At 49.0% G+C, this 26,462-nt stretch overlaps 1 protein-coding gene across 2 annotated transcripts in view; it reads right to left on the reverse strand.

Moving 5' to 3' along the window:
• The window catches only part of NEURL1 (neuralized E3 ubiquitin protein ligase 1), an 84,849-nt gene extending 59,316 nt beyond the window's left edge, over nucleotides 1-25,533 (reverse strand). Inside the window, exons 1-2 of one of the 2 annotated variants that reach the window (XM_067024752.1) lie at nucleotides 25,120-25,532; nucleotides 2,764-2,900 (exon numbers count right to left, since the gene is read on the reverse strand). Coding sequence is in view for 1 of the 2 variants with exons in the window: in XM_059054348.2 (XP_058910331.1) it covers nucleotides 25,120-25,204 (85 nt within the window). In the remaining variant the exon portion in view is untranslated. Of the gene's footprint in view, nucleotides 1-2,763; nucleotides 2,901-25,119 lie in introns of both variants that reach the window. The other variant, XM_059054348.2, reaches the window with a different exon arrangement.
• Between the last annotated feature and the right edge of the window lie 929 nt (nucleotides 25,534-26,462).

Here is a 26,462-nt window from a genome sequence, read left to right on the forward strand (position 1 = left end):
ACGCGCAGGCTCAGCAGCCATGGCTCACGGGCCCAGCCACTCCGCGGCACATGGGATCTTCCCGGACCGGGACACGAACCCGCGTCCCCTGCATCGGCAGGCGGACTCCCAACCACTGCGCCAACAGGGAAGCCCGCGATAAACTGTTTTTAAAGCATCTGTTGCTGGTGATGGTGGTAGAGTTTAAAACGGTGACAAAATTGATGAGGAGGATGCAGTGTGATGTCCACGACAGGTGGGTCCAAAACCACACACAGGTTCAGGAGGAGGACTGGGAGTCTTCTAGAGAAGTCCTTAAGGGATTCCTTAATTTCTATGGAGGGTAACCAGACCCAACCAGCCCCCAGACGTATGAGAGGCGCCATCATTGACTCAAGCAACTCCCTCCTTCTTGAAACGCCGTATGGGCAGTAAGTGGAGAGGAGGCCACAATGAGGTGGCCCCATGGCACTTGGCAATAAGCTTTCCCCGAGTTTTAGTCTAAGAAATTTACTGGTCATGGATCAGAGCATGCAAAGTTACCCTCAAGAGACAAAACAGCCCCAGACCTGGTGGGACTTACAGGAGACTTGACCGGAGGTATTAATAAACCCAAAGCAAAGACATATTCATCGGCTGCTGAGGAGTCAGGAGAAAGGGGGTGTCACCGAGGCAAACCGTGGTGGGGGCCATGGAGCACAGCCAGGGAGAGGATGTCCTGCCAAGCTGGTCCAAGTGTTGGGTCCACCTGGCAGGCATTTCTCTGTTGGTGAAGTGGCCTGGGCAGGGTTCAGAGCCCAAGGTCATTCAATCCTCAGATTGTGTCCCCAGATCTCTGTCAGATGCCAGGTTCACCCAGCACTAGAGTAGCTTCCTGCAGGGGGAAAAGGTGCCAATAGTAGACACACTGTCCAGTCCATCTGACAGTCCATTTCTCACTGGGAAGTAGTAAATTGACCTCTGATTTGATTCATGAGTTCTTGTGAACTTGATGAGATGAGCCAGGAGCCCCCAGTCCTATCAACTCAGGCAAGACACAATGGAGATGGAAATTGGGGTCAGCTCAACCAAGAGGCAGACTCTGGGGCAGGGGAGTGCTCCCCTGGGACTGACCCATCTGTGTGGTCAGCAGCCTGCCCGGTCCAATTGCTCACCATCTTCAAACTTCTAGTAATAAGCAAGAAATACCTACTCCTTACTGAGCTCTTACTAGGCACCAGGTCCTTAGCCACATGACCTACATTACCTACATGACCTTCATTTAATTCACACGATAGCCCTGCGAGGTGGGAACTAGTATGCCTATTAACTGACAAAGATATCCAGGTTTGGATGATCAAGAGATTTGTCCAAAGTCAAGACCCAAGAGTCAAGATTTGAACCCAGCTCTGACTGACCCCCAGACAAGTGTTTCACAACGGATGGTCCATGGATCCTTCACACTAGTATTGCCTGATTTTCTTGCTTTAAGAAGCAGATCCCATGGACTTCCCTAGTGGCACAGTGGTTAAGAATCCACCTGCCAATGCAAGGCACACAGGTTCGATCCCTGGTCCAGGGAGACCCCACATGCTGCAGAGCAAATAAGCCCGTGCGTGACAACTACTAAGCTTGCACTCTAGAGCCTGTGAGCCACAACTACTGAGCCCACGTGCCACAACTACTGAAGCCCACGCACCTAGAGCCCGTGCTCCACAGCAAGAGAAGCCACCGTAATGAGAAGCCTGTGCACCGCAACGAAGAGTAGCCCCCGCTGGCCGCAACTAGAGAAAGCCTGCGCGCAGCAACGAAGAACCAATGAAGCCAAAAATAAATAAATAAAATTTATTTAAAAAATAAAAAAGCAGCAGCAGATCCCAGGAACGCTCCCCTCCCCGCCAGATTTACTAAACCGGATTAACTGGAGGGGGGGGCCCCAGGAACCTCCAGTTTTTCAAGCTTCCAGGCAATCCATAGGCCGATTAAGGTCTGAGAACCACGGCGCTATGCCATATCACAACGTCTAAACCCCCACTGCCACGACCTCCCTCAGCCTCTCTGACCCTCTTCCCTTACTTGGCTCTCCTCCCACAGCAGCCACAACCTCTCCCCTGAGCTTCAAGCCCACAAGTGGAGCTGCCGACCCAACGACTCCCCCAGGATGTCTCAGGGCTCCTCTGACACATCCCCACCATCTTCCCCTCCAATCCTCCTCTCCTGCCTGGTGTACTGTGGAATCACCATCCTCCCAGCTACCTGAAAACCTGGGCCCCGTCTTGGATTCTTCCCTCTTCCTTACCCCCCCACCTCGCCCCCATTCATGTACCAGTGATGCCAGGCACACCTCCTAAATGTGTCTCAAATGTGTCCCTTCCTCTCTTTCACCAAAACTGCAGTCCAGGTTTTGGCATCCTTCCCCCATAACAGCTACACTCCCATCATAACTGGTCTCCCTGCTCCCACCGTGTCCCTCTTAAACCCACCCTCCCCAGGACAACTAGACTGAGCTATCCAGAAAGTGAGTCTAAAACCTTCACTGGTTCCCACTGCCTAGAGACGCCCCAGGCCTGTGTGGACATTGGTCCATACATCATCTCCTTTTACTTTTAAGGCTGAGTTAATGTTTCACTCGGTGACGGTTCGCTCTTGGCAACGAGATGATCTTTTGTAAATGAGTGCCTCACTAACCACGCAGAAGCAGATGTTCAACGTACCTTTATAAACAGCCTTGGATACTAGCACCAGCGTCACTGCTAACAGAGCAGTGAACGGAATGCTCATAGTAAACAATACAAGGTCTCTCACCCTTTGTTCCCCAGCACCAGGGGCTTCTGGTTAGGATTTCTCAGGCCTGAACTTTCTAACATCTCTCTTTCCTCCTCCAGTCTCGGGAATTCCTACGCTGGTCAATCACAGCTCCCTATGTCCCAGCTGTGTGTTCTCTGGGAAAAGAATCAGAGAATAAATGAGAAGTTCTTTTTTTAAAGGATGTCAAATGGGGTTGGGGGGAGCTCCCTGTAGAAAGAATATCTAAACATGCACTTGCTGGTTTTGAGTAGGGACCTGGGGTTGAACAAAGGAAGCAGGGCCACAGAGCCCCAAGGCTGGCCCGGGTGCACTGTGCAGCTCGGAGGTCAATGGCTGTTCCCCACTCTGGTTACTGGGCACTCGGTATAGACATATGATATACATGAGTTCATGTCATCTTTGCAAAGACCCTCACTGCTCACTCTAGAGCCCTGGGTTTTGAAATCTCTGCCCATGATTAGTAGCCCGGCCAATAAGCATCAGAGTCAAGAATGGAACCCAAGTTCTGGCTCTAAAGCTCATGCTCTTGCAAGAGAAATCATACAGAGGCCGCACCCCTCTTACACGGAGGGGGCCCCGAGCATAGGGAGGGACAGTAATCCGCCCAATGAGCTGGCTCCTACAGCCCATCACAGGTAAGGAACGCCCCCAACCTCTGTTCATCCAAGGCACACCCTGGGAGATGCACCAAAAGGCTGAGTCTCCAGGACAGGTGGGAGCCCAAAGTCACAGTGACGGCAGCAGAGTCGGGACCAGAGCCCAGCTCCCCAAGACCCCTCAGCCACCGCTCTCTTTCCTCTCACCGCCCCTCCTTTTCTTCCCCTGCCGCCTCTCCGTGCCCCCTCCCCTCGGCTCACCGCCCCGGCCTCTGCAGTTAGCTGCTTCCCCAGAAGCCTTGGGAGACCCCCAGACCGTGGGCCACTTCCAGCCACGTTCACCAGCCCTCATCCCAGCCAGCTCGCAGCCCCACCTCCACCAGCTCCGAGGCTCAAGGCGCCCGGCACGGCAGAGCCATCTGAGAGCCAGGGAGCCAGGACCCCTGCATGCTACACCTCCAGCTGCTTCGATCCGCTCTGGGGCTCTGGGCAGGTGCCCTCTCCTATCCGAGCCTCAGTTCCTTCCCGTAAAAGGGCAGGATTGAACAATATGACTCCAAGCCGTCTCCATCCCTGAGGCACTGGGTGTGGCTGGTGTCCTAGGGCCAATCTCTGTGCCACAGACACCTTGGTGACCTTTGGAGGGGCCACTCAGGCCACACCCTGGGGAGGGGGTGCAGCGGGGCCTCCCCAAAACCCCACTGCCTCCCAGTGAAAAACAATGAATTTCATTCCAAATAAGGGAACTTAGAGCAAAGTTCCCTGCCACATCCCAGGTCCGGCTGGTTTATGTTAGCTGGACAAGACTAAACAGACCTTCACAGTCTCAGTATTAAGCACTAAAAATGAAAAAAACGACTGTTTGTCTCTATACCATGGGGTGAGGGAGAGGTCGGTGCTCCCCTAAGGCCCCCCGAGAGGCTCGGCAGACTTGGGGGTGCGGGCCTCCTGGAGGTGTGGGTGTTTGAGGAGAGGCCCTGGGGAGGACAAGGGTTTCAACAGGCAGCGATGTGCAGCGGGCGAAGGGGAAGGCGCCGAGGGGCCTGGGGTAGAGGGGGCACGAGGCCCTGCGTTTCTGCAGAGGTGGGACTGTAGAGGGGAACCAGACAATGAGAACGTGGAGAGGGGCAGAGAGAGAGAGAGAGAGAGAGAAATGAGGAGGAGTGATGCGGTCAGCGACAAGAAGACCCTGGAAGCCTCCTCCTTACCCCCACCTCCCCTGCCATGACCAGGAGACCGGCGGGGTGGGGGGGACTCCACCACTTTCTGGATAATGCAGCACCTGATCCCAGAGGCTCCTCCTGCGTCCTGCAGTGTGGACACCACAAACCTGAGATAAGAATTTAATTATTTACCAAACAGAGAAACCTGAAGCAGAACTGCCTTCCTGTTTTCCCACAGGCTCCCTCCAGACACACATGCCTTTTAGCCTAACTCGGCAGGGCCTGCCCCTCCAGCCCTCCATTACTGGGGCCAGCTCCTTTTACAAAGTGCCTTGCCGCTGCGGTCTGACAGCCCCTGGTGGCAGGCATCACAGCTCCCACCGTCGAACTAGCACTCGGGGAGTGACGTGTCCTGCTCAAGGTCTTTCGTCTGTGGGTGGCAGAGCCAGGATCAGAGGTACCCACAGCTTCGGAATCCATCTTCAGCCTGACAGTCAAGGCCTCCGCACGCACAGGCCACACTGTCACTGGCCAGCCTTGCTTTATTGCCCACACGCAGGCAGCTCTGTCGCCGCCCCATTTGATCCCTGCCCACCCCCCAAGAGCTAGCCCGTCTCTCTCCACACTTCCCTGCCATTCTTCAAAGCAAACCCCTCCTTCTGGAAGCCCTCCCTGACACCACTCAGCCTAACTGACCGCCCTCCTCTCCTGTGACCTACCTCAGCCCCTGGGATCAGCACCACAAGCACAAGGAGGGCAGGGACCGTGTCTGTCCCCAGAGGCTGGCACGAGGCCTGTACCTGGGAGGCACCCAAGGAACATCTGTGCCGTCAGGGAATGAACGAATGAACCAAAGGTTCCATAGTGCTCTCACCTTCTCCTGCCTTTGCCCGAGAGCCTGGTTTGCGGGAAATGTCATTTCGACAAAGAAAAGAAAGTGGGGCTGTAGCAGCCCTGAAGGGCCCATAGAAGACATGTCTGAATTCCCGAGAATCAGCCCGTTCTTGCATTCATTTCAAAATATTTGTCAACCGCCCACTGTGTGAGCCAGGCACTGGTGGCAGCAATACTATGGTGAGTAAGCCAGGCAGTAACAGATGCTAATAAGGAAACAGGCCCTGACAGCCAGTGTGATCAGTGCTATGAGGGGAACACAGGCCAGCAGTAGGAGAGGATACAGAGGCTATCTAATCTAGCCAGAGTGTTCAGGGAAGGCTTCCTGGCGGAGGTGATGTCTAAGCTGGGAACTGATGACTGAGCCTAATGATGGCAACAATAACTAATATTTATTGTGCATTTATTACTAGTCAAGCTTTACCTCCAATAAAGAACCGGGGTGTGGAGAAGTGAAGCATCTGGCTCCAGGTGGCTCAGGAAGCAAAGTCTGACCCCAGAGCCCGAGCCTCAACCAACCTGCCTGTCTCCCCTCCCTCCTCACATCTGAGGTATGATGGCCGACTGGCCCAGGTCCCTCCAGACGCCCTGAGGGAACTCCAGAGGTCTGCTGGATGGCACCAGAGTTCAATGTCTGGGTTGGGATTCCACAGCCCAGTGGGACCCCCAGGCCTCTAAGCTTTCCATGTACCTTGGCCAGGCCCAGAGAGTGGGGCTTGAGGGTCCCTGCAGACCCAGATAGAGCCACCTCTACATCCCTGGGACAAACTTGGTGGTAGAGAAAACTCCATCTTCTCAGGTTTCCTGAGTTTCCTGGCCACAGGAAAAGCGCTCCTTCCCAAAGGAGAATTTCTTCTGGAACGCTAGAGAATTTGCCCACAAGCTGGAAACTCCCTTCTGGCCTTACCCTGACAGCTTTGCACCATTCACCGCTGGCCCCCATTGGACAGAAAAGAGGAGGACCTCGAAGACCAGAAAGTCCACCTGCAACGGGGCAGATGGGGGCTACGAGGTCACCAGCAACAACCCCTCTGCATCCCAGCCATCCTGCAGACCACAAGGGAGAGAGCAAGGCCCCTTCAGATCGCAGTTACATCATGTCTCCCGCACGGGCCGGGATGCGTGAGAGCTAGCCCGCTAGGGAGGGAAGCCGCTGGCCCAGCCCAGCCTCACTCCTGCCTGCCAGAGCTACACACCAAGCCCCAGGGACCCAGATTTAACATATCCCACTCCACGTGTGCTCCCTCTCCCCAGGGGCTCCTCAGCACAAGTTAAGATCCAATTGGCACTAACTGGACCAAGCTGGCAGTGCCCAGGGTGGCTTGAGTGCTGTCATCATGGATTTGACTCACAGAGTGCTGGCTGTCGGTGCCTCTGGAGCCCACCATTAGTGTCATTTTGGGAGGATCAAGCAAGCTTGGATGGTGCTTTGTGAGTCAACACCACTGCCTGGCCAAGCTTTCAGCTAGAGACCTCAAGCTTACAAGTGATTTATTCTCTGTCTCACATCCAGGCAAGGGCTGGAATCCAGCCTCCTGGTCATCAGTGTATTGGTCCATCCCTCTGCTGGTCTTCCCAGAAAGTCTCCCCTGGAAACAAAAGTGGGTTTGAGTTCTTCCTTTCCTCCCAAGGGCAAAAGACTTCCCATCTGTTGGTAAAGAAAACCCCAAGCCCAAGAAGGGAATCTCAACCGAATCATAGAATATGGAGCCCCCAAACAGACTCTTGGCCCCCAAAATCAATGCTCAACTGCAATCAAGAATCCTGGACCCTGAAGTGAAAACTCCTCCTAGGAATAAGATTCTCACCCCAGCATGGAACTCAGACCCCCCAAACAGATGCATCAATACCAAGCCAAAATCTTGTCTGCAGAAATGGCAGCTTCACCCCTAAAATAGAACCTTTCATCCTGGCAACTAACCCTTAGCACCAGACAGCAAATCCCCACTTTCAGAACAGGCCCTGAATCTTAGGAAATTCTGTTCTCAAAGCCAATCCAGACTCCTCTTATATTTTGTTTCTTTAACACAACCTCAACTTGGGACCGGACAAGGAAACCCAAACTCCCTAAAACGCTTTCCTTCACATTTTGCAGTAGAAGAACCTGAGGACTCTCATGCAACAGGAGCCCCAGTTTTCAGGAGGGCTGCCCTGTGATGCAGAAACTTCCATGTAAGTGGCATCCTGGTCACTCACAGCCTCGTGCCACCACTTCCTCCATCCTCTTGGCTCCAAACCAGGGTCTGCGTGTCTGGCTGTTCTCCTCAGCTCCAGAGGATCTGCCGGGCCCGGCCTGGGAAAGCGGAAACCCCCTGTGCACCTCTCAGGCATTGGCTAGGTTCTCTCTGCCCTGGAAAGAGGAGTTTTCCTTATTCATTATTGGTCTGTTCAGATTTTTTTCTTCATGATTCAATCTTGATAGGTTGTAAGTTTCTAGGAATTAATCCATTTCTTCTAGGTTATCCAACTTGTTGGCATATCATTGTTCACAGTTTTCTCTTATGATTCTTTGTATTTATGTGGTATCAGTTGCAATGTCTCCTCTTTCATAAATGGTTCAATTTATTTGAGACTTCTCTTTTTTCTTAGTCTAGCTAAAGGTTTGTCAATTTTGTTTATCTTTTTTAAAAAACAACACTTAGTTTTGTTGATCTTTTCTATTGTCTTTCCAATCTTTCATTTATTTTCTTCCTTCTACTAACTTTGGGCTTAGTTTGTTCTTTCTCTAGTTCCTTGGGGTATAAAATTAGGTTCTTTATTTGAGATCATTCTTTTTTCTTAATGTGAACATTTATCACTATAAACTTCCCTCTTAGAACTGCTTGTGCTGCATCCCATAACGTTCCGTTGGTATGTTGTGTTTCCATTTTCATTTGTCTCAAGATTTTTTTAATTTCCCTTTTGATTGTTCAGGAGTATGCTGTTCAACCTCCACATATTTGTGAATTTTCCCAATTTCCTCCTGTAATTGATTTCTAGTTTCACACCATTGTGGTCAGAAAAGATAATTGATATAATTTCAGTCTTCTTCAATATGTTAAGACTTGTTTTGTGGCTAACATATGATCTATCCTAGAGAATTTTCTGTGTGCACATAAGAAGAATGTGTAGTTTGCTACTTTTGATGGAATATTCTGTATGTCTGTTAGGTCCATTTGGTCTAAAGTGTAGTTCTAGACCAATATGTCCACATTGATTTTCTGTCTGGATGATCTACCCATTGTTGAAAGTGGAGAGGACTTCCCTGGTGGTCCACTGGTTAAGACTCCACACTTACAATACAGGGGGCGTGGGTTCGATCCCTGGTTGGGGAACTAAGATCCCACATGCTACGTGGCAAGGCCAAAAAAAAAAAAACGAAGTGGAGAATTGAAGTCCCCTATTATTATAGTATTGCTATCTATTTCTCCCTTCAGATCTCCTTCAGAGTATTTGCTTTACATATTTATGTGCTCTGATGTTGGGTATATATATATTTACTATAGTTATTTCCTCTTGATGAATTGATCCCCTTATATTATCTGATATAAGTACAACTACTCCTGTACTCTTTCGGTTTCCATTTGCCTGAAATATCTTTTTCCACCTCTTCACAGCTTATGGGTCCTTAGAGCTGAAGTGAGTCTCTTAGAGTTGGGTAACTTGTTGGGCCTTGTTTTTTTTTTTTTATCCATTCAGTTACTCTATGTCTTTTGATTGGATAATTTAGGCTATGTTTAAAGTAATTATTGATAGATAAGGACTTATTGCCATTTTATTAATTGTTTTCTGGATATTTTGCACATCCTTTGTTCTTTTCTTCTTCTATTATTGTCTTCCTTTGTGACTGGATGCCAAAGTAGTATGTTTTGACCCCTTTCTCATTATCTTTTGTGTATCTACGATTTGTTTTTGCTTTGTAGTTACAATGAGGTTTACATAAAATATAGTTACGACCATCTATTTTAAGCTGATAGCAACTTAATTTTGTTAACATACAAAAGCTCAACACTTTTACTCTACTCCCTCTCCCAACATTTTATGTTTTTGATGTCACAGTTTACATCTTTTTTTTTTTTTTTTTTTTTGGCGGTACGCGGGCCTCTCACTGCTGTGGCCTCTCCCACTGCGGAGCACAGGCTCCGGATGCGCAGGCTCAGTGGCCATGGCTCACGGGCCCAACTGCTCCGCGGCATGCAGGATCCTGCCAGACTGGGGCACGAACCCGTGTCCCCTGCATCAGCAGGCGGACTCTCAACCACTGCGCCACCAGGGAAGCCCAGTTTACATCTTTTTATATTATATATCCACTAACCAATTATTGTAGTTATAGCTATTTTTAATTCTTTTGTCTTTTAACCTTTATATTAGAGTTATAAGTGATTTACACACCACCATTACAATATTAGAGTATCCTGGATTAGACCAATATATTTACATTTACCAGGAAGTTTTACACTTTCATATGTTTTCATGTTACTAGTTAGTATCCTTTCTTTTCAGCTTAAAGAACTCCTTTAGCATTTCTTGTGAGGTAGGTTTAGTAGTTATGAATTCCTTCAGCTTTTGTTTGTCTGGGAATGTCTGTATCTTACCTTCAACTCCGAAGGACAGCTTTTCTGGGTAAAGTATTCTTATATCTCCTAAAAATAAAAGTCCAGGACCAGATGGCTTCACTGGTGAATTCTACCAAACATTTAAAGAATTAATTCTTATTAAAGAATTAATACCAATCCTTCTCAAACTCCTCCCAAAAAATGAAGAGGAGGGAACAGTTCCAAATTCATTTTATAAGGTCAGCATTACCCTGTTACAAAGGCCATACAAGGATACTACAAGAAAAGAAAATTACAGGCCAATATCCCTGGTGAAGATAGATGCAAAAATCCTCAACAAAATATTAGCAAACCAAATTCAACAACACACTGAAAGTATCATACACCATGATCAAGTGAGATTTATCCCTAGGATGCAAGGATGGTTCAACATATGTAAATTAATAAATGTGATATAACATATTAACAAAATAAAGGCTAAAATCATATGATCATCAATCACAGATGCATAAAGAGCATTTGATAAAATTCAACCTCTTTTCATGATAAACACTCTCCACAAATTAGGTATAGATGGAATGTACCTCAACATAATAAAGGTCAAATATAACAAGCCCACAGCTAACATCATACTAATAGTGATCAGAAGCAAGAGAAGGATGCCCTCTATTGCCACTTCAACATATTCAACATAGTACTGGAAGTCCTAGCCAGAGCAATTAGGCAAGAAAAAGAACTAAAAGGCATCCAAATCAGAAAGGACAAAGCAAAATTGTCTCTGTTTGCAGATGACACAATCTTGTACACAGAAAACTCTAATAGACTCCATCAAAAAACTGTTGGAATTGATAAATGAACTCAGTAAAGTTGCAGGATACAAAATCAACATACAAAAGTCAGTTGTGTTTCTATACACTAACAACAAACTATCTGAAAAAGAAATTAAGAAACCAAACCCATTACAAGAGCATCAAAAAGAATAAAATACTTAGGGGTAAATTTAGCCAAATCTTTACATCTGTACAAGGAAAACTATAAACAATTGATGAAAGAAATTGAAGAAGATAAAAATAAATGCAAAGATATCCCATGTCCATGGATTGAAAGAATTAATATTGTTAAAACGTCTATACTACCGAAAGCAATCTACAGATTCAATGCAATCCCTAAAAAAATTCCAATGGCATTTTTCACAAATATAAAAAACTCAAAATTTGTATGAAACCACAAAAGACCCTGAATGGCTAAAGTAATCTTGAGCAAGAAGAACAAAGCTGGAGGCATCACATTTCCTGATTTCAGACTATACTACAAAGCTATAATAATCAAAACAGTATGCTATTAGCATAAAAAACAGACATATAGATCAATGGAGTAGAATAGACAGCACAGAAATAAACCCACAGATATATAGTCACCTAATTTTCAACAAAGGTGCCAAGAATATACAATGGGTAAAGGATAGTCTCTTCAATAAAAGTGCTGGAAAAACTGGATATCCACATGCAAAATAATTAAATGGACCCTCATCGCACACCATGTACAAATATCAACTGAAAATGAATTAAAGATCTAAATGTAAGACCTGAAACCATACAATTCTTAGAAGAAAACATAAGCGGAAAGCTCCTTGCCGTTGATCTTAGCAATGATTTTGGGGGTTTGACACTCAAAGCAGAAGCAAGAAAAGAAAAAATAAACAAGTGAGACTACATCCAACTAAAAAGGTTTTGCACAGCAAGGGAAAAAATCAACAAAATGAAAAGGCACCCTACAGAATGGGAGAAAATATTTGCAAGCCATATATGTGATAAGGGGCTAATTTCCAAAAAAATAAAAAACTCTTACAACTCAATAGCAAAAAATAAATAAATAAATAACTCAGTTGAAAAATGGGCAAGGGACCTGAATAGTCATTTTTCCAAAGAAGAAACACAAATGGCCAGCAGGTACATGAAACGATGCTCAACATCACTAATCATCAGGGAAATGCAAATCAAAACCACAATGAGATATCACCTAACACTTGTTAGGAAGTCTATAATCAAAAAGACAAGAGATAACAAATATTGATGAGGATGTGGAGAAAAGGAAACTCTTGTCATTCTTGGTGGGAATGTAAATTGATACAGCCATTTTGGAAAATAGTATGGAGATTCCTCAAGAAATTAAAAATAGAACTACCATATGATCCAGCAGTCCCACTTCTGGGTATATACCCAAAGGAAATGAAATCACTATCTTGAGGAGATATTTATACATCCACGTTCATTGCCACATTATTCACAACAGCCAAGATATGGTAACAACCTAACTGTCTGTTGATGGATGAATGGATAAAGAGAATACGGTATATATGTACATATATACAATGGAATATTTTTCAGTCATAAAAAGAAGGAAATCTTGCTATTTGGGGCAACATGAGTGAACATGGAGGGCCTTATATTAAGTGAAATAAGCCAGAGAAAAGACATAGAAAGATAAATACCATACAGTATCACTTACACGTGGAATCCAAAAAAATGAGGGGGTGTTGAATTAAAAGAAATAGAGAGTAGAATGGTGGTTGACAAGGACTAGGTGGGGGAAATGGGGAAATGTTGGTTAAAAGATACAAACTTTCAGTTATAAGATAAATAAGTTCTGAGTATATAATATACAGCATGGTGACTATGGTTCATAATACTTGTATACTTGAAATTTGTTAAGAGTAGATCTTAGGCATTCTCAACAACAACAACAACAAAAGTAACTATGTGAGGCGATGAATGTGTTAATTAACTTGGTTGCAGGAATCATTTCACTATATATATATATATATATATATATATATATATATATACCTAATCATCACGTTGTACACTTTAAGTGCATTACAATCTTATTTGTCAATTATATCACAATAAAGATGGTGGGAAAAAAGAGGCTGTTTCCTGCAAACAACTGGAGTGTGGGGCCAGGGATAGAACCTGTTGCCTCAGGCAGGGGTGGGCAATCTATTGGGTCCAAGCTCTGCCTTCATGCCTGGAAGCTAAAGGAGAGTCCAGGGGGCTCCAGGCAGGAAGAGGCCCTGGCTGGTCCTACTGGGATCAGGATGGGGTTCTTCACGCACTCCAGTCTAGCCTGAGAGCCAGGGTCAAGAATGGGCATTAACCTAATGTTGATTCTGGGCCCATGAAGAGGCCCAGAAAGAGGCTGGAACAGGACTCAGAAGTACAGACTTTCATAATCCTGTGACAATCTGGGCCTCAGTTTCTCCTCTGTCAAGTGGGGCTATGAATCCTGGTCATGGGACCCCCATGAGATCCCAGAGGAGGAAGCAGGAGGGAATTGTTTGAGGATATTCAATGCAAGGTTCACAGCTCTGGGAAGTCTCCAAGCTCAGGACAAAGACAAAGAGCTTTTTCTTATCTCCTCTCTTTCCCTTTCCCACCCGCTGCCTCATTTCTCAGCCATTTTTCCTCATTCTCTTTTACTCTATGGCCATCGATCCAGTCCTTCCTGCTTTCCCTTCCCTTGACAGTTTAATAATTTAATAAGTACTGAGCTCCAGGGTGAGGGTCTGGAGCTTTGATCTCAACTGTGGGAAAACCAGAGCAGCCTTGGCCTGTCTGGGCTGATTTATGGCCGCCTGTTACGGTTTATGTGTGTATGCTGGGGGAATTGGCACCCACGGGGAGCAAGGAGCCACCTGAGAAAGCTTGGCTAGGTTGGGACTGAAGGTCCTGGCTCGGAGGCCTGCAGAAGCCAGATGCACATCACAACACAGGTGCCATGGCCCCACCTCTGTCCACCTGGGAGCCACCTGTGACAGGCAGAGGGGACATTAATTATCGATGATGTCTCAGGGGGTAGGGTGGAGCCAAGAGCTCAGGGCCAGCCCTGCCCTGCTCACCTGTCTCTCCTCCTGGCTCTAAGACCTCAAGGCCTTGGGTGGGACACAGCTCTCAAGAGAACACCCACACATCAGCATGCTCACCCCCGACCTCCCAAGAGGCCCACCCTCCCAGTGTGTAGCCAAGCTCCTCCAAGCCAAGCCACCTGGGTGCCTCACTGACCACTGCCCCAGAAGTCAGAATCCTCTGACACATGTCAGCACAAGTAGTTCCTCTGCATCTCCCTCTCCACCTCCAAATCTTCAAGTCGATCTTCTAAAGGATCTCCCAAATCAATCTACTTGCCTGGCTGCTCGCTGCTCACTCCTCTGCCCTGGTAGAAGCCACACCTCTCCTCCACTGGAAGACTGCGGCAGCCTCCTGCCTGGCCCTCCCCTGCCCCCTCTCTTGCCCCAGAGCTTTCTAAGGCATCTAAAAGAACTTGTCACTCTTCCGTTTAAAGCCCTTCAATAGTTCCCCTCGGGACAGCACACATCACAGTTGGCACGATCATTCGTCCCCCTCGGGTGTCCCTCTGGAATTCCCTGTGGAATTCTGCCACATCCTGAGAGCATCATCCAGCAATGTCAGAGCCTTGAGCCCTCATTAGCACCTGGTCCAATCCAGCTGTATGACCTTGGACAAGTTACTTCCCCTCTCCAGGGCTGAGCACTCCAGATCTGAGCTGAGAAAGGAGGTAGGACAAAATGACCTCTGATTTGGGTCTCATGTTGGAAGTCAGTAGCCACCACCCCTTCCACCAGCCCCATGCACACACCTGACCACCTGCCAGTCCTCTCCCTTCACGGAGAATGTATTCAAAGGGAGCATTTGCTGGGAAGATCAGGGTAAAAAAAGGAAAGGAAAACAGACACAGAGAAGAAAGGCTCCAGGACCCTTCTGCTGCTATGGACTGATGTCTGAATTGGATGAGCGATTCACGGGCCGTGAGCACCTCAAGGGCAGAGACGAGGCCCAGTACTCACCTCCCAATTCTCCATGCCCAGCACCAAGCCCGGCACAGAGGGCACTGACACATGAAGTGAATCAGCTGGAGCATCCTCTCAGTTTCACTCAACTCTGATCAGGGCAAAGTGCCTCCTCTCCTCACTCTCAGGGGCACCTGGACACGCCCACCTGGACACACACACTGTCCCATTCCATGGAGAAGATCAGCCTTTCAGTAGATGCCAGCCAGAGGCTGGGGCAAGCCAAGGGGAAAGGTGAAGGTGAAAGTCAGGAGCGTGTGGAAGTGCCACCACCCTAATCATAAGACAGCACCTTCCCATGGCAATGTTCTCTCTTTCCTGTCCCCACCCTAACCTCTGGAGCAGCCAGCATGGCATTCTGGGGCAAGAGAGGCCAAGAAGGCCATCCAGAAAAGCCAGTAGATATACTTCCCACCCCTCTCCCATCATCCCAAGAGGGTCCCCTCTCCTCCTCCTGCCTCCCCCTGACACAGACAGCCTGTGGGACCAGCAACTTGCCTCCACGGACAGAGAGGCAAGGGAATGGCCACTTAATGATTTTCTGCTGAAAGTTCCATGGCCTGGAAGGCTGGGATGACACAGCCGGGACTCAGCCCCTGAGTCAGCAGCAGCGGTGAGCCAACACTCAGCTCCGTCCTCAACAGGGGACTGTGCCAGGCCCCTTCCAGGAACAACCTTCAGTGCGCCCTCCACACCCAGCTCAATGCTCTCAACTAGGAGTGGTACTGCCCCCTCTGGGGTGCTTTTAAAAATATGGGAAGAGTTATTTATTTTTTTAATGACAGTGACATTTAAGCTGGCCAGTGACATTTAATAGTCAGGGATGCTACAGGGAGATCAGCTTGGTGCTTTGTGACCACCTAGAGGGGTGGGATAGGGAGGGTGGGAGGGAGACGCAAGAGGGAGGAGATACGGGGATATACGTATATGTATAGCTGATTCACTTTGTTATACAGCAGAAACTAACACACCATTGTAAAGCAATTATACTCCTATAAAGATGTTTAAAAAAAGAGTGGATGTATGTATATGTATAACTGATTTACTTTGCTGTACTCCTGAAACTAACAAAACACTGTAAATCAACTATACTCCAATAAAAAAAAAATTTTTTTTAAGAATTTTAAAAAATAAAAATAATTTTTTAAAAAAGTCAGGGATGCTAAATGAATAGTTCCACACCCAACATGGCAGGAGCACCCCCAGGAACATGAAGCCAACCCCTACTCATTTTCAGATCACTTCCCTGGTCATTTCACTTCCCAGACCCCCAAGACCAGGTCAAGTTCCCCCAGGCTCCCTAGTCTTCTGTTTCACAGCCCTTATTCAAATGTAACTGCTTGGGCAAGGAACTAAAGAAAGAGTTGACAGAACAGTTAAAGTAGTGCCCCCCCCCCCCCCCCCCCCCCCGCTTCAAGGAGGTAGAGCATAACTCTCTGCCCCTTAGTGTGGGCTGCACACAGGACTTCCTTTCAAAGAGCGCAATATGGGGAGAAAAGTGCACCTTTAACTTTACAGTGGAGAAACCGGACAAGCACTACCTCAGCCTGTGATCAAGGTCAGCATTCACAGTGATAAATCATGTTGAGAACACACACCGTTGACACGATGCAACTAAAACGGCACTTCACCTCTATATGGTCTTTCTCTCCAAAACCTATAACCACAGTCTAATCATGAGGATAGCAGAAAAATCCCAGTAAAAGGACAGTCTACAAAATACCTAACCAACACTCCTCAAAACTGTCAAGGTCATCAAAAACAAGGAACGTGTGAGAAATTGTCACAACCAAGAGGAGCATAAGAAAACACAACTATATATGTATAAAATGTGGTGGCTAAAAATATACTGTGGTATCCTGGATGGGATCCTAGTACAGAAAAAGAACATGAAGGAAAACTGAGGAAATCGGAGTAAAGTATAGACATTAGTTAATAACCACGTATCAGTATTGGTACTTTAATGTCACAAATATCCCATACACATGTAAGATGTTTATAATGGAGGAAACTGGGCATGGGCTATGTGGAAACTCTCTGCTATTTTGCAATAATTCTGTAAATCTAAAACTGTTCTAAATGAAAAGAGCTTTTTTGGGTTTTGGGGGGGTTTTTTAGTGGTAGCGCCAAAGTCAGAGAGATCTTGGCTAGAATCCCAGCTCTGACTCATACCAGCCACGTGACCTTGGGCAAGTTACTTAACCTCGCTAAGCCTCAGTTTATAAATGGGGCTAATAATCATACTTACTTCACATGGTTGTTTTAAAGCTTAAATGAGATAATAGGTGAAAAGAGCTTAGCACAGTCTCTATTTAGCACATAACATGTTAGTAATTATTATCATACTCCGATTCATTTGTTCATTTGTCGTTTTTGTTCCCAGCTCCATGGAGGGAAAGCTCCATGGCAGCGAGCCCTCATCTTTTTGTGTTCCACCGTATCCTCACACCTAGGAGAACGGCTGGCTCATCATTGACGCTTAGCACGTTTGTTAAACAACAGAATGAGCCTCCGCATCAGAGCATCCCTGGAAACCCAACTCTCACCCTGGGAGAACTTCAGTTACGGAGCCCAGCGCAGAGCCCAGCCTACTCCAGAGCTGCAGCTAGAGCAGAGAGAAAGCCAAAGACTCCCACCTGCCTGCCTGTGACTCTTCCTCTTCTTCTAGCCCTGCTTTTCTCTTTGCCCTGCCCCCCACAGGCATCAGCACCTGCTCATTTCCCAAAGCAGCAGGATCTAGGTAATGACCTCTGATAAACATCTTTTAATAAACCGTGTAGCTGGATCTGTCATCCAGAAGCTATATTCTCCCCCCCTTCCCACCCTCACCCCCATCTCCTCCCACCTCCTGGGCTGGCCCATTAGTACCTCTGGTCTCACCAGGCAGGCCCCCAGGCCCCCAGGCCCTCTGGACTCTGGCTTGCTGGGGAATGGCCAACAGGCTGCCTGGGCTATTCCATAAGCCTGATCTTCACCACAGGCCTGCAGTCTCAGTGGCCTGGTCTGGCCTAGCTCTGCCTGTGCCACCCAGCCTGACCGCTGGCCAGTCCACTTCCTTCCAGCCCTGCAGGCGGTCCACTTTCCTCCAGCCCTGCAGGCGTTACCAAGGAGACCACTCGCATCCTGCCCAGGGTTGCCAAAGCAACAAGATCAGGGAGAAGCAGCCCCTCAGCCTCCAGCCCCTGGGTGTGCAGTACCAGGAGTGAGAGAGTCACAAACCAACAAGAAATAGGCCCAGGCAGCTGGCATACCCAGGTGGAGGCGTCCCTGGCATCCCCTGGGTAGTGCCCCACTCCTGTCCTCCTTCCTCCTGCCTTTTCCTCCTTTTGTTACTGCCCTTGCCCGTACTGTCACCATCTTGCGCTCTGTGATTCACAGCCAATGCCTGGGCCTCAATGCGCACATCTTGGAAGTGGGCACACGCCATCTCGGAAGTGGGCACATGCCATCTCAGAGGGTCAGGGAAAAGAAAGCCCCAATATGCAGAGATTCCCCCCCAAGGCCAATTTTCTCCCTCAGGGGCTTTGGTGTCCTAGATAGAAATCTCAGCTCTGCCATTTCCTAGTTTATTGTTTCTGGACAGCATTCTTAATATACATGAGTCTCAGTTTTTGCACCTATAAAATGGGAATAATAATACCTACTTCACATTTATTGAGAGATTAAATGAATTAATCTGTGTGAATGAACCTAGCATAGTGCCCAGCATCAGGACTTGTACTTCTTAAAAATCCTTTTTTATTTTCCTGATGTGCAATAGCCCTACTGACCATAGCCATTGGTCGGAAATGTTTCCAGATTCACCCACGGGAAAGCCTAGATGAGGTCGTCAACTTGGCTGTCCCACCCAGCTCTTTCAGCCTGGCCTAGGACAGAAGCCCTGTAGCTCCATAAACCTCCCAGCAGCTCCGGATGCTTCATTCCCTCCTCCCCGCTCCTCTGTTGATGCTGCTGTTTAAGGAAATCACTACACTCCTCTGCTCAGAAGCCACCTATAGCTCCCACTGCCCACATGATCAATCTACACTCATCCTGGAATCCAAGGCCCTGTAAGATCTGGCATCAGTCTATCTTCAAAGATTGATCCGTTCATCTCCCCACTGGGGGGGTTCTCATATCCCAGGTGGGAGGGACCGCTCACTGTCTCTGTCAACACCTTGCATTTTCCTGTCTCCGTGCCTTTGCTGCCATGCCCTCACCAAGATGCCCTTGAAAAGGTCCATTCCAAACCTCCATCCAACTTCAGGCTCCCCTCCTCTGAGAAGCGTGATCTCACCAACTCCAAGAGTGCCAGAGTGGGTCTGTTCTGAGGCCCCACAGCCCTGATAATTCTCAGACTTTGAGGTATATGAGAATGACCTGGGGCTCTTGTTAAACATGCAGGTTTGGGAGCCCCACCCCCAAGGTATTCTGAGACAGGAGATCTGGCCTGGGGGCTGGGAACCTGCATTTTAGATGTGCTTTCAAGCTGATGCTAATGCTGATGCAGGCAGTAGAAAAACCTCACTGTGAGAAACACTGGCCCAAAGGAACAGAAAGTTCCCTTGAAAGTGTCTGATGACTGGCTGATGGGTCTACATGCCTAAAAACCCTACAGAGGAGGTGGAAGGGGCAGGGGTTGGGAAGGAGCATCAAGAACCCCATGGTACTCCCTTTCCCTCCTTTGGGGCCCTGTCCAGAGGCCAGGAGATTGCCCCCCAGTTCCTTTCCCACATGGAAGACAGAGCCCACCAAGAGTGAATTCTATAAGGGCAAGATATATAGTGGTCACAAGAGTGAACTCGAAAGTCAGAGAGACCTGGGTTTGAATCCCAGCCCCATCAGTTACTAACTGTGTGGTCTGGGATTAGTCACTTAACCTCTCTGAGCCTTTCTTTCCCCATATATAAAATGGTGACAATGATACCTCCCCCTCAGTAGGTTGTCAGTAGGATATTAATAGAAATAATCTACATGGAAGTACTTGGCACACAGTAACCACCCAACACATGGTGGCTGTTATAAATATTACTTTTTATGATTAACAATATAGGGTTCAAAGGTAAGGCTGAATGAAAACCCAACAGGGTGTGCAGGACAGATGCTCCGGATTCAACATGCGGGCTGTCTCAGCCCAGCTTCTCTGAAGTCTTGGGGGGGGGGCGCAGAGGAGGCCACCAGCCCCCACCCCTTCACCGTGCCAGGTCTATCTGCTGCACTGCTGGGAGCAGAGAAATGGATGAGCTCACCTAACCTGCAAGGGTCATGACAACCAAGGGAGGAGCCCAGACAAGGGCTGTGGGAATATCTGTGGGTTGGCCAAAGAATGGAGGCCTTGAATTTCCGATTATGGCAGGCTGGGTCATGACACTGAAGACTGTTGATAGGGGACAGGCGAGATGAAAGGCATACTTTAGGAGGATCCCTGTGGCATCAAAGGAGGAATGGGAGGCAAAGAGGCCAGCTACTGCAAGATCTGGGAGGAGGACTCAGATCAGCAAAGTAGCAGCAAGGTTGTGAAGGCTGGAAAATGGCTAGGCCCTTGTCCTAGGAGAATGCATCCCCCACCCCTGGCCTCAGAGAGCGGTGAGGAGATTCAGGGTCTGCAGAAAGTTCCTGTAGCTCACTCCGGTCCACCTCAAAGAATCAAAGCTCCTTGGCCAACCTTAGAAGCTCCTCCATCTGCCTGCCGGGAGCCTCAGCCACCATGGAAAAGAGACTCTGAAGACAACAGGTGTCTGGCTGGTGTCACACCCAACCAAAGCTGGACGGAGACAACCTCCCTACATCTGTCACAACCAGTGGCTTTGTGAAATGTCCAATTCAAAAGCACCAGCTTTGAAAAGATGGAAGGTTCACTCCTTGGTATATACCCCAAAGAACTGAAAACAGGTGTTCAAACAAAAACTTATACACAGATCTTCACAGCACAGAAGTCCCAATAACCAAAAGGTGGAACAATCCAAATATCCATCAACTGGCAAGTGGATCAACAAAATGTGGCATATCTATATAATGGAACATTATTCAGCCACAAAAAGGAAAAAAGATACATGTTACAATACGGATGAGCCTTGAAAACATTACGCCAAGTGAAAGAAATCAGACTCAAAAGAACAAATATAGTGTGATTCCATCTATATGAAATGTCCAGTATAGGCAAATGCCCAGAGGCAGAAAGTAGATTAGTGGTTGCCAGGGATTCAGGGGAGGGAGTAATAAGGAGTGACTGCTTAATGGGTACAGGCTTCCCTTTTGGGGTGATGAAAATGTTCTGGAACTAGACAGAGGTGGTGGTTGCACAACATTGTGAATGTACTCAATGCCAGTTAATTGTACACTTTAAAACGTTAAAATTGTGCATTTTATGTTATGTGAATTTTACCACAATAAAAAAAAAACCAATGATAGGAGGTGGCCTACCCAACCCCCATCTGTGGGTGACCACTGGGACTGAGTTGTCCTCCCCATAGGCTTTCCTAGTTACCTTTCCCCCAACACTTAGCACCAAGCAGGCAGGCACTCAGAAAGAGATGGGGAAGGAGGAAGGTCTTCATTCTCTGTATTTGTCTCCATGACACATGAATCCCCTGCCCCAGTCACCCTGTGCCCATGACGGAGAATATATACGCACACTCACTCATCCCACCTCCAAGCCTTTGCTGCACGTCCCCTGCCCTACCCTCCTCTCCACACCCTAGGACTCCCGCTGCACCCCTTGCCATCGATCCAACTTCTACAGTTCCTTCCATGTCCAATTCAAATTCTTCCCTGACCCCCCCATTTCTGACCTCTGCCCACACATACCTGGGATTTCAACAATCCAACCAAGCATTTGATTCCATTCCTTCCCTCAGCCCTACCTTATCAAGTAGATCTTCAGTCTGTGAATCTACAGGGATGTCATGAGCCCTCACCTCTGACCCAGGCACGTGGCAGCTCCTCATAACTGTCTGTTGGTCCTAATCCCAGAGCTACACCTTGGACCTCTCCCGTGGACACTCCTAGACGAACACTGTTCAGACCCCAGTGGGAATCACCAGCAGTGGAGTGAGGTCAGTGTGTCTTCTGGAAGAAGACCAAAGTCTACCGCCTAACAGGTGATGCACGAGCCTCATTTCATGTCAGCCTGACATCCAGACCAATCTTAGATCTCTAATGAGTCTCAGGGTCCCTGTTATGCCAGGTCCTTTCCAGTTGTTTTAATTAAAATGGTGAGAAATCAATAGATTGCAATTATGGAAGGAGAAAAAAAATCAAGAGTTCCCTGCCTCTCACCAGTAAATTTCTGGATGGACACTGATAAGAATCAGAGCTGAATTCTGGGTGAGTACAAAGCTGTCCCAGCAGAACTCAGGTTGACAGTCTTAGAATCACAGCCAGTATCAAGGTCATACCAATAAAATGGGGATGGAATTGTAGATGACCACTGATGTATCAGAGAAGACTCCTAGGTCAATGCTGATACAGTTAGAAAGGAACTTGGAGTGAACAGTAAAACAATCACAGGGGGCTTCCCTGGTGGCGCAGTGGTTGAGAGTCCGCCTGCCAATGCAGGGGACACGGGTTCGTGCCCAGGTCTGGGAAGATCCCACATACCGCGGAGTGGCTGGGCCCGTGAGCCATGGCCGCTGAGCCTGCGTGTCTGGAGCCTGTGCTCCGCAACGGGAGAGGCCACAACAGTGAGAGGCCAGGGTACCACAAAAAAAAAAAAATTACAGAACAAAATTGATGGCTCTGTTAGGATGGGGAAAAGTCAGGCTGAGAAGCAGGATCAGGGGAGCCTGGATGAAGGAACCCATAGGCAGCCTTCCCGGCATGCTCTGATCCTTCATCTCAGGCTTGGAAGGAGCAGAACCAAAATTCTCATGGCCACCCAGGTGTGTGGTTAGGGACAGAGGAGAGTGGATTCTGGTAAGTGGAGCCTGAAGGGAGATGGGCAGTGGAGGGAGAATTTCTCCACCCTTTACTCCCACTGAATAAGAACTGATCTCTGTAAACCAGGGAGGCAGCAAAAAGGGGCTTTCCCAGGCCAGATAGGTGGGGATTCAGGCAGAGGAGGAGGCTAGGGTGGGAGCAGGGACATGGGAGGGCCTCAGACCCTCTCCTGCTCACCCTCCCTGGCTAAAGACCCCAGCCACAGAGACCTCACATCCCCACAATCCCAAACTTTAGGTTAAAAGGGGTGCAATTATGGAGGCCTTCTCTGGGCTTCCCTAGGGTCATGGATGGAGCACAGCCTTCTCGGGGCAACTGGTGAGCATTCAAGCACCAAGTCAACTCACTGGTCCCCAGCTAACCCCTGCCCTTGAAGGACTTAGTCTGGCTTTGCCACCTTCTCTTGACTGACCCACTGAGTAACTGGTCAATTCACTCTCCCTTTCCCTCATTCTTCTCCCTTGTAAGGGAGGACATTGAACTGGATGACAACCACGGGTTCCTCCATCATTAGAAATCTGTTTACAACGCTCAGAAACAGTCTTCATACATCTAATACTTACAGCTGATTTCTGGTTATAAAAACTAATACTTGTTTATTGTAGAAATTTTAGAAAAGAGCAGAATATAAAAAAGAAAAGAAAAAATCTTCTGTGATCTCATTACCCAGAGGAAACAATTGTTAACCTTTGAGAAACTTTCTTTCAAGGGCTGTTTGATTTTTTTTTTTTTTTTGCATTCATAACATTTTAACAAAATTGGGCTCTTACAGTCTACACAACTTTGTATACTGCTTTTTACAACTGTCATTATGCTGCTGTGAACACTTTCCCAAGTGATCAAATAGTCTTCAAAAATACTATTTTAAAGATTGCATAATACTCCACCAAGAGGCTCCACCACGATTTCCGTGCATTTAGGTTGTTTTCCTAGTATAAATTACACTACCATGAGCATCCTAGGCCTAGCACATAAGTGTTTGCCCGCATTTCCATTTTCTTAGGATCAATTCTTCAGGTGGAATCACAAGGTCAATGAAGATGACATTTTAAAGGTCTTGACAGGTACTGCCATATTAATTTCCAAAAAGACACAACAAACCCATTGATTTTCCTGAGCCAAGTGAGAGCTGAAGTTCTGAAAGGGTTGGAGTTAGAATGCAGGATGGCGGTCCCATCTCTCCTCCTCTCCCCCACTCCTGAAGGTTAACCGTCCAGCAAGAGAGAGGACAGAATTCCAAGTCAGAAGATACAGGTCTGCAGCCTAGTTCTGTCTCTCTGGCTTTGGGAATGTGAAATAAGCATTGGTTCTCCTCAACTGTAACATGGGCATGATTAGCTCTGAGGACTCCCCAGAGCAGTTTCCTTGCCCACTTGAAAAGGTATTTGTGAAAGTTCTTTGTAAACTTCAATGCTTTGTCAAAGGGCATTACTGGTATCCTTCTCATAACCTGGGGGTCAGTGGGGGTGGGTCTCAAGAAGTGGGTTGTTCTTTGTGAAAGCCCAAGGGCTTCCCTTCCTGACTCAGCCATCAGAATGCCCAGCCAGTGCTGGCTCATTTTGAGGGTGATAGAAAAGGAGCTTCCCTAAGGGGATCTGTGGGCTCTGAGGGCCTGGGAGGACCCAGGTGTGTCTCCCAAAGGTCAGAGACAGCAATGAAGAGTTAAAGCCAAGAACAGGGCTGGGGGCCTCCTGAGGGTGCTGGGTGGGTCGAGAGACTTGGAGGGCAAAGACCTGCTCGGTAAATGTTACTCTGTCTCAAAGGCTCCCAGCTCCTCCTTTCTAGAGTTCCAACTGGACATCTAGCCTTTGGAGAACCAGAAACCAACTTGATTCAGTGGATACAAAAAGTCAGTAGCTGCAGAGGACTCCAGGGGCCACCAGCTCTGGCCCCTTCTTCCAGGCTGTTGTTAATCTGTCCTGGATTTTTAAGCCCCTCCAATCGGAAATGCAACTAGTGCTTCCAGCATCACCTCTGCAGCCATGGGCAGATGAAAAAGGAGACAATGGTGCTTCCCTTGGGAAGCACAGCTGGCCGGCCTGAGCATCCTGCCACACTCCCCTACCCACCTGGCAAATGCCCTTCCTCACCCCTGCACGCTTGCCTAGCATCATGGCCTGAGGGGACTCCAGTGACGTTTCTGGTGCTGGCTGGGAGAACTGCGTAGACCCCACGCAACACCATCCTCCCTGATTTTCGCCGTCATCACCAGCAGCCCCCCACCTCCAGCGCACCTCCATGGCCGAGGTGCATCTCCCATCTCCAAATACGCACAACAGGTGGCACCTGACCGGCCTCGCCAGCCACACCTCTCCACCTCTCCCTGCCCCTCCGCCTGCGCCCCAGTCCTCCAGCTGCGCCCGGCCCCGGCGGAACCTTACCTTTGAGGTTTTGTGGGTGGCCCCGCGGCGCCCGGCTCGGGTTTCCTCGGGGCAGAGAGGGGACACTGGAGAAGTTGTTACCCATGGCATCCGGCCCCAGGGTATTCGGCGCTCGCGGGGGGCAGGCGAGGCTGAGCAGCAGAGGAGGTACGGTGTGCCGGTGTGTGCGCGCGCGAGCGCGCGCGCCGCCGGGGGAGGGCCCTGGTGGGGCTGCGGCAGGGGGCGGGCAGGCCGCTCCTCTCCTCCCTGTCTACGGGCTCCTCGGTCCTCGGCGGGGCCTGCCCGCCTAGGGGGCCCTCTACCTGCCTGCCATTTTCCGTGGCGGGCGCGGCCCTGGGCCGGGGCCGGCGGCGCCCGGGGGTCCCCTCTTCCTCCCGCTGGCGCTCGGGTTCTGGCTGGTGGCTGGCGGCGCGGTGGCTCCGGCGCGCTCCCCCGGGGCCATAGAGTCAGGGCTCCTGGCGCGGGCGCTCAGCGGCTCGGCCTGCCCGGAGTCTCGGCGGCTCGGCGCCGGCTGGGTCCCCGCCCGCGGGGACGGCCGAGGCTGCGATGTGAGTGGCGCCCTCCCGCCGGCGGCTCGGCATGGAACGGGGTTCCGAGGAGCGCGGGGTGTGCTGGGCGCTGCCGCGGTGGTGGGTCTCCCAGGGCCGCCACGCTCCAGCCCCCGCGGGGTCCCTCGGGCAACCGCCGCCCCCGCCCCCAGCAGTCGCCAGGATTCCGTCGCTCCGGTTGTTATGGTGACAGCTGCGCCGGTGAATGAGCTTCTTAGTGACACGCGCGCGCCCGCTCAGCCAGATGTGGCCCCCCGTGCGCCGCGTTCCCGTCTGCTACTAGTCCTCCGCGGCCTGAGGCGGGCTGGGGGTGGGGGGTGTGCGGTCCCTGGGCCCGAGTTGTGGTCAAATATCCGGCAGAGATTGGGGCTCCAGGGGTTGGGTTTGTTCCTCTCACAGACAGTGGAACTTGGTCCTGAAAACAAGAGAAACCGTACAGCAAGAACGGTGAGCTCCCTGGGTGCCAGGCCCGGGGCGAGGTAGCCCTAAGTTCCAATTTCTCTAGCACCAGGTTCAGCGCCCAGCACACAGTAAAACTCCAGAAAAAAAAAAAAAAATTGTATAGAGTGTATAGATGACTGAATAAATGAAGTGAGATGAGGAATCCCAGCGCTTGACCCTTTGCTCTCAGTCAGATCCAAGGGGCGCTGGGACAAAGGCTCAGAACAAGAACACCAGGCTGTTCAGTTACTGGACACATAGCGTTGGGGGGCCTTTAGGTGAACACAGACTGGACCTAGGAGATGGGATGGAGGGCCGAGGTGCGGGAACAAATCTCAGGGACAAACCGCCAGA

This window comes from Kogia breviceps, chromosome 2 (assembly GCF_026419965.1).
Source record: "Kogia breviceps isolate mKogBre1 chromosome 2, mKogBre1 haplotype 1, whole genome shotgun sequence".
Taxonomy (NCBI): domain Eukaryota; kingdom Metazoa; phylum Chordata; class Mammalia; order Artiodactyla; family Physeteridae; genus Kogia; species Kogia breviceps.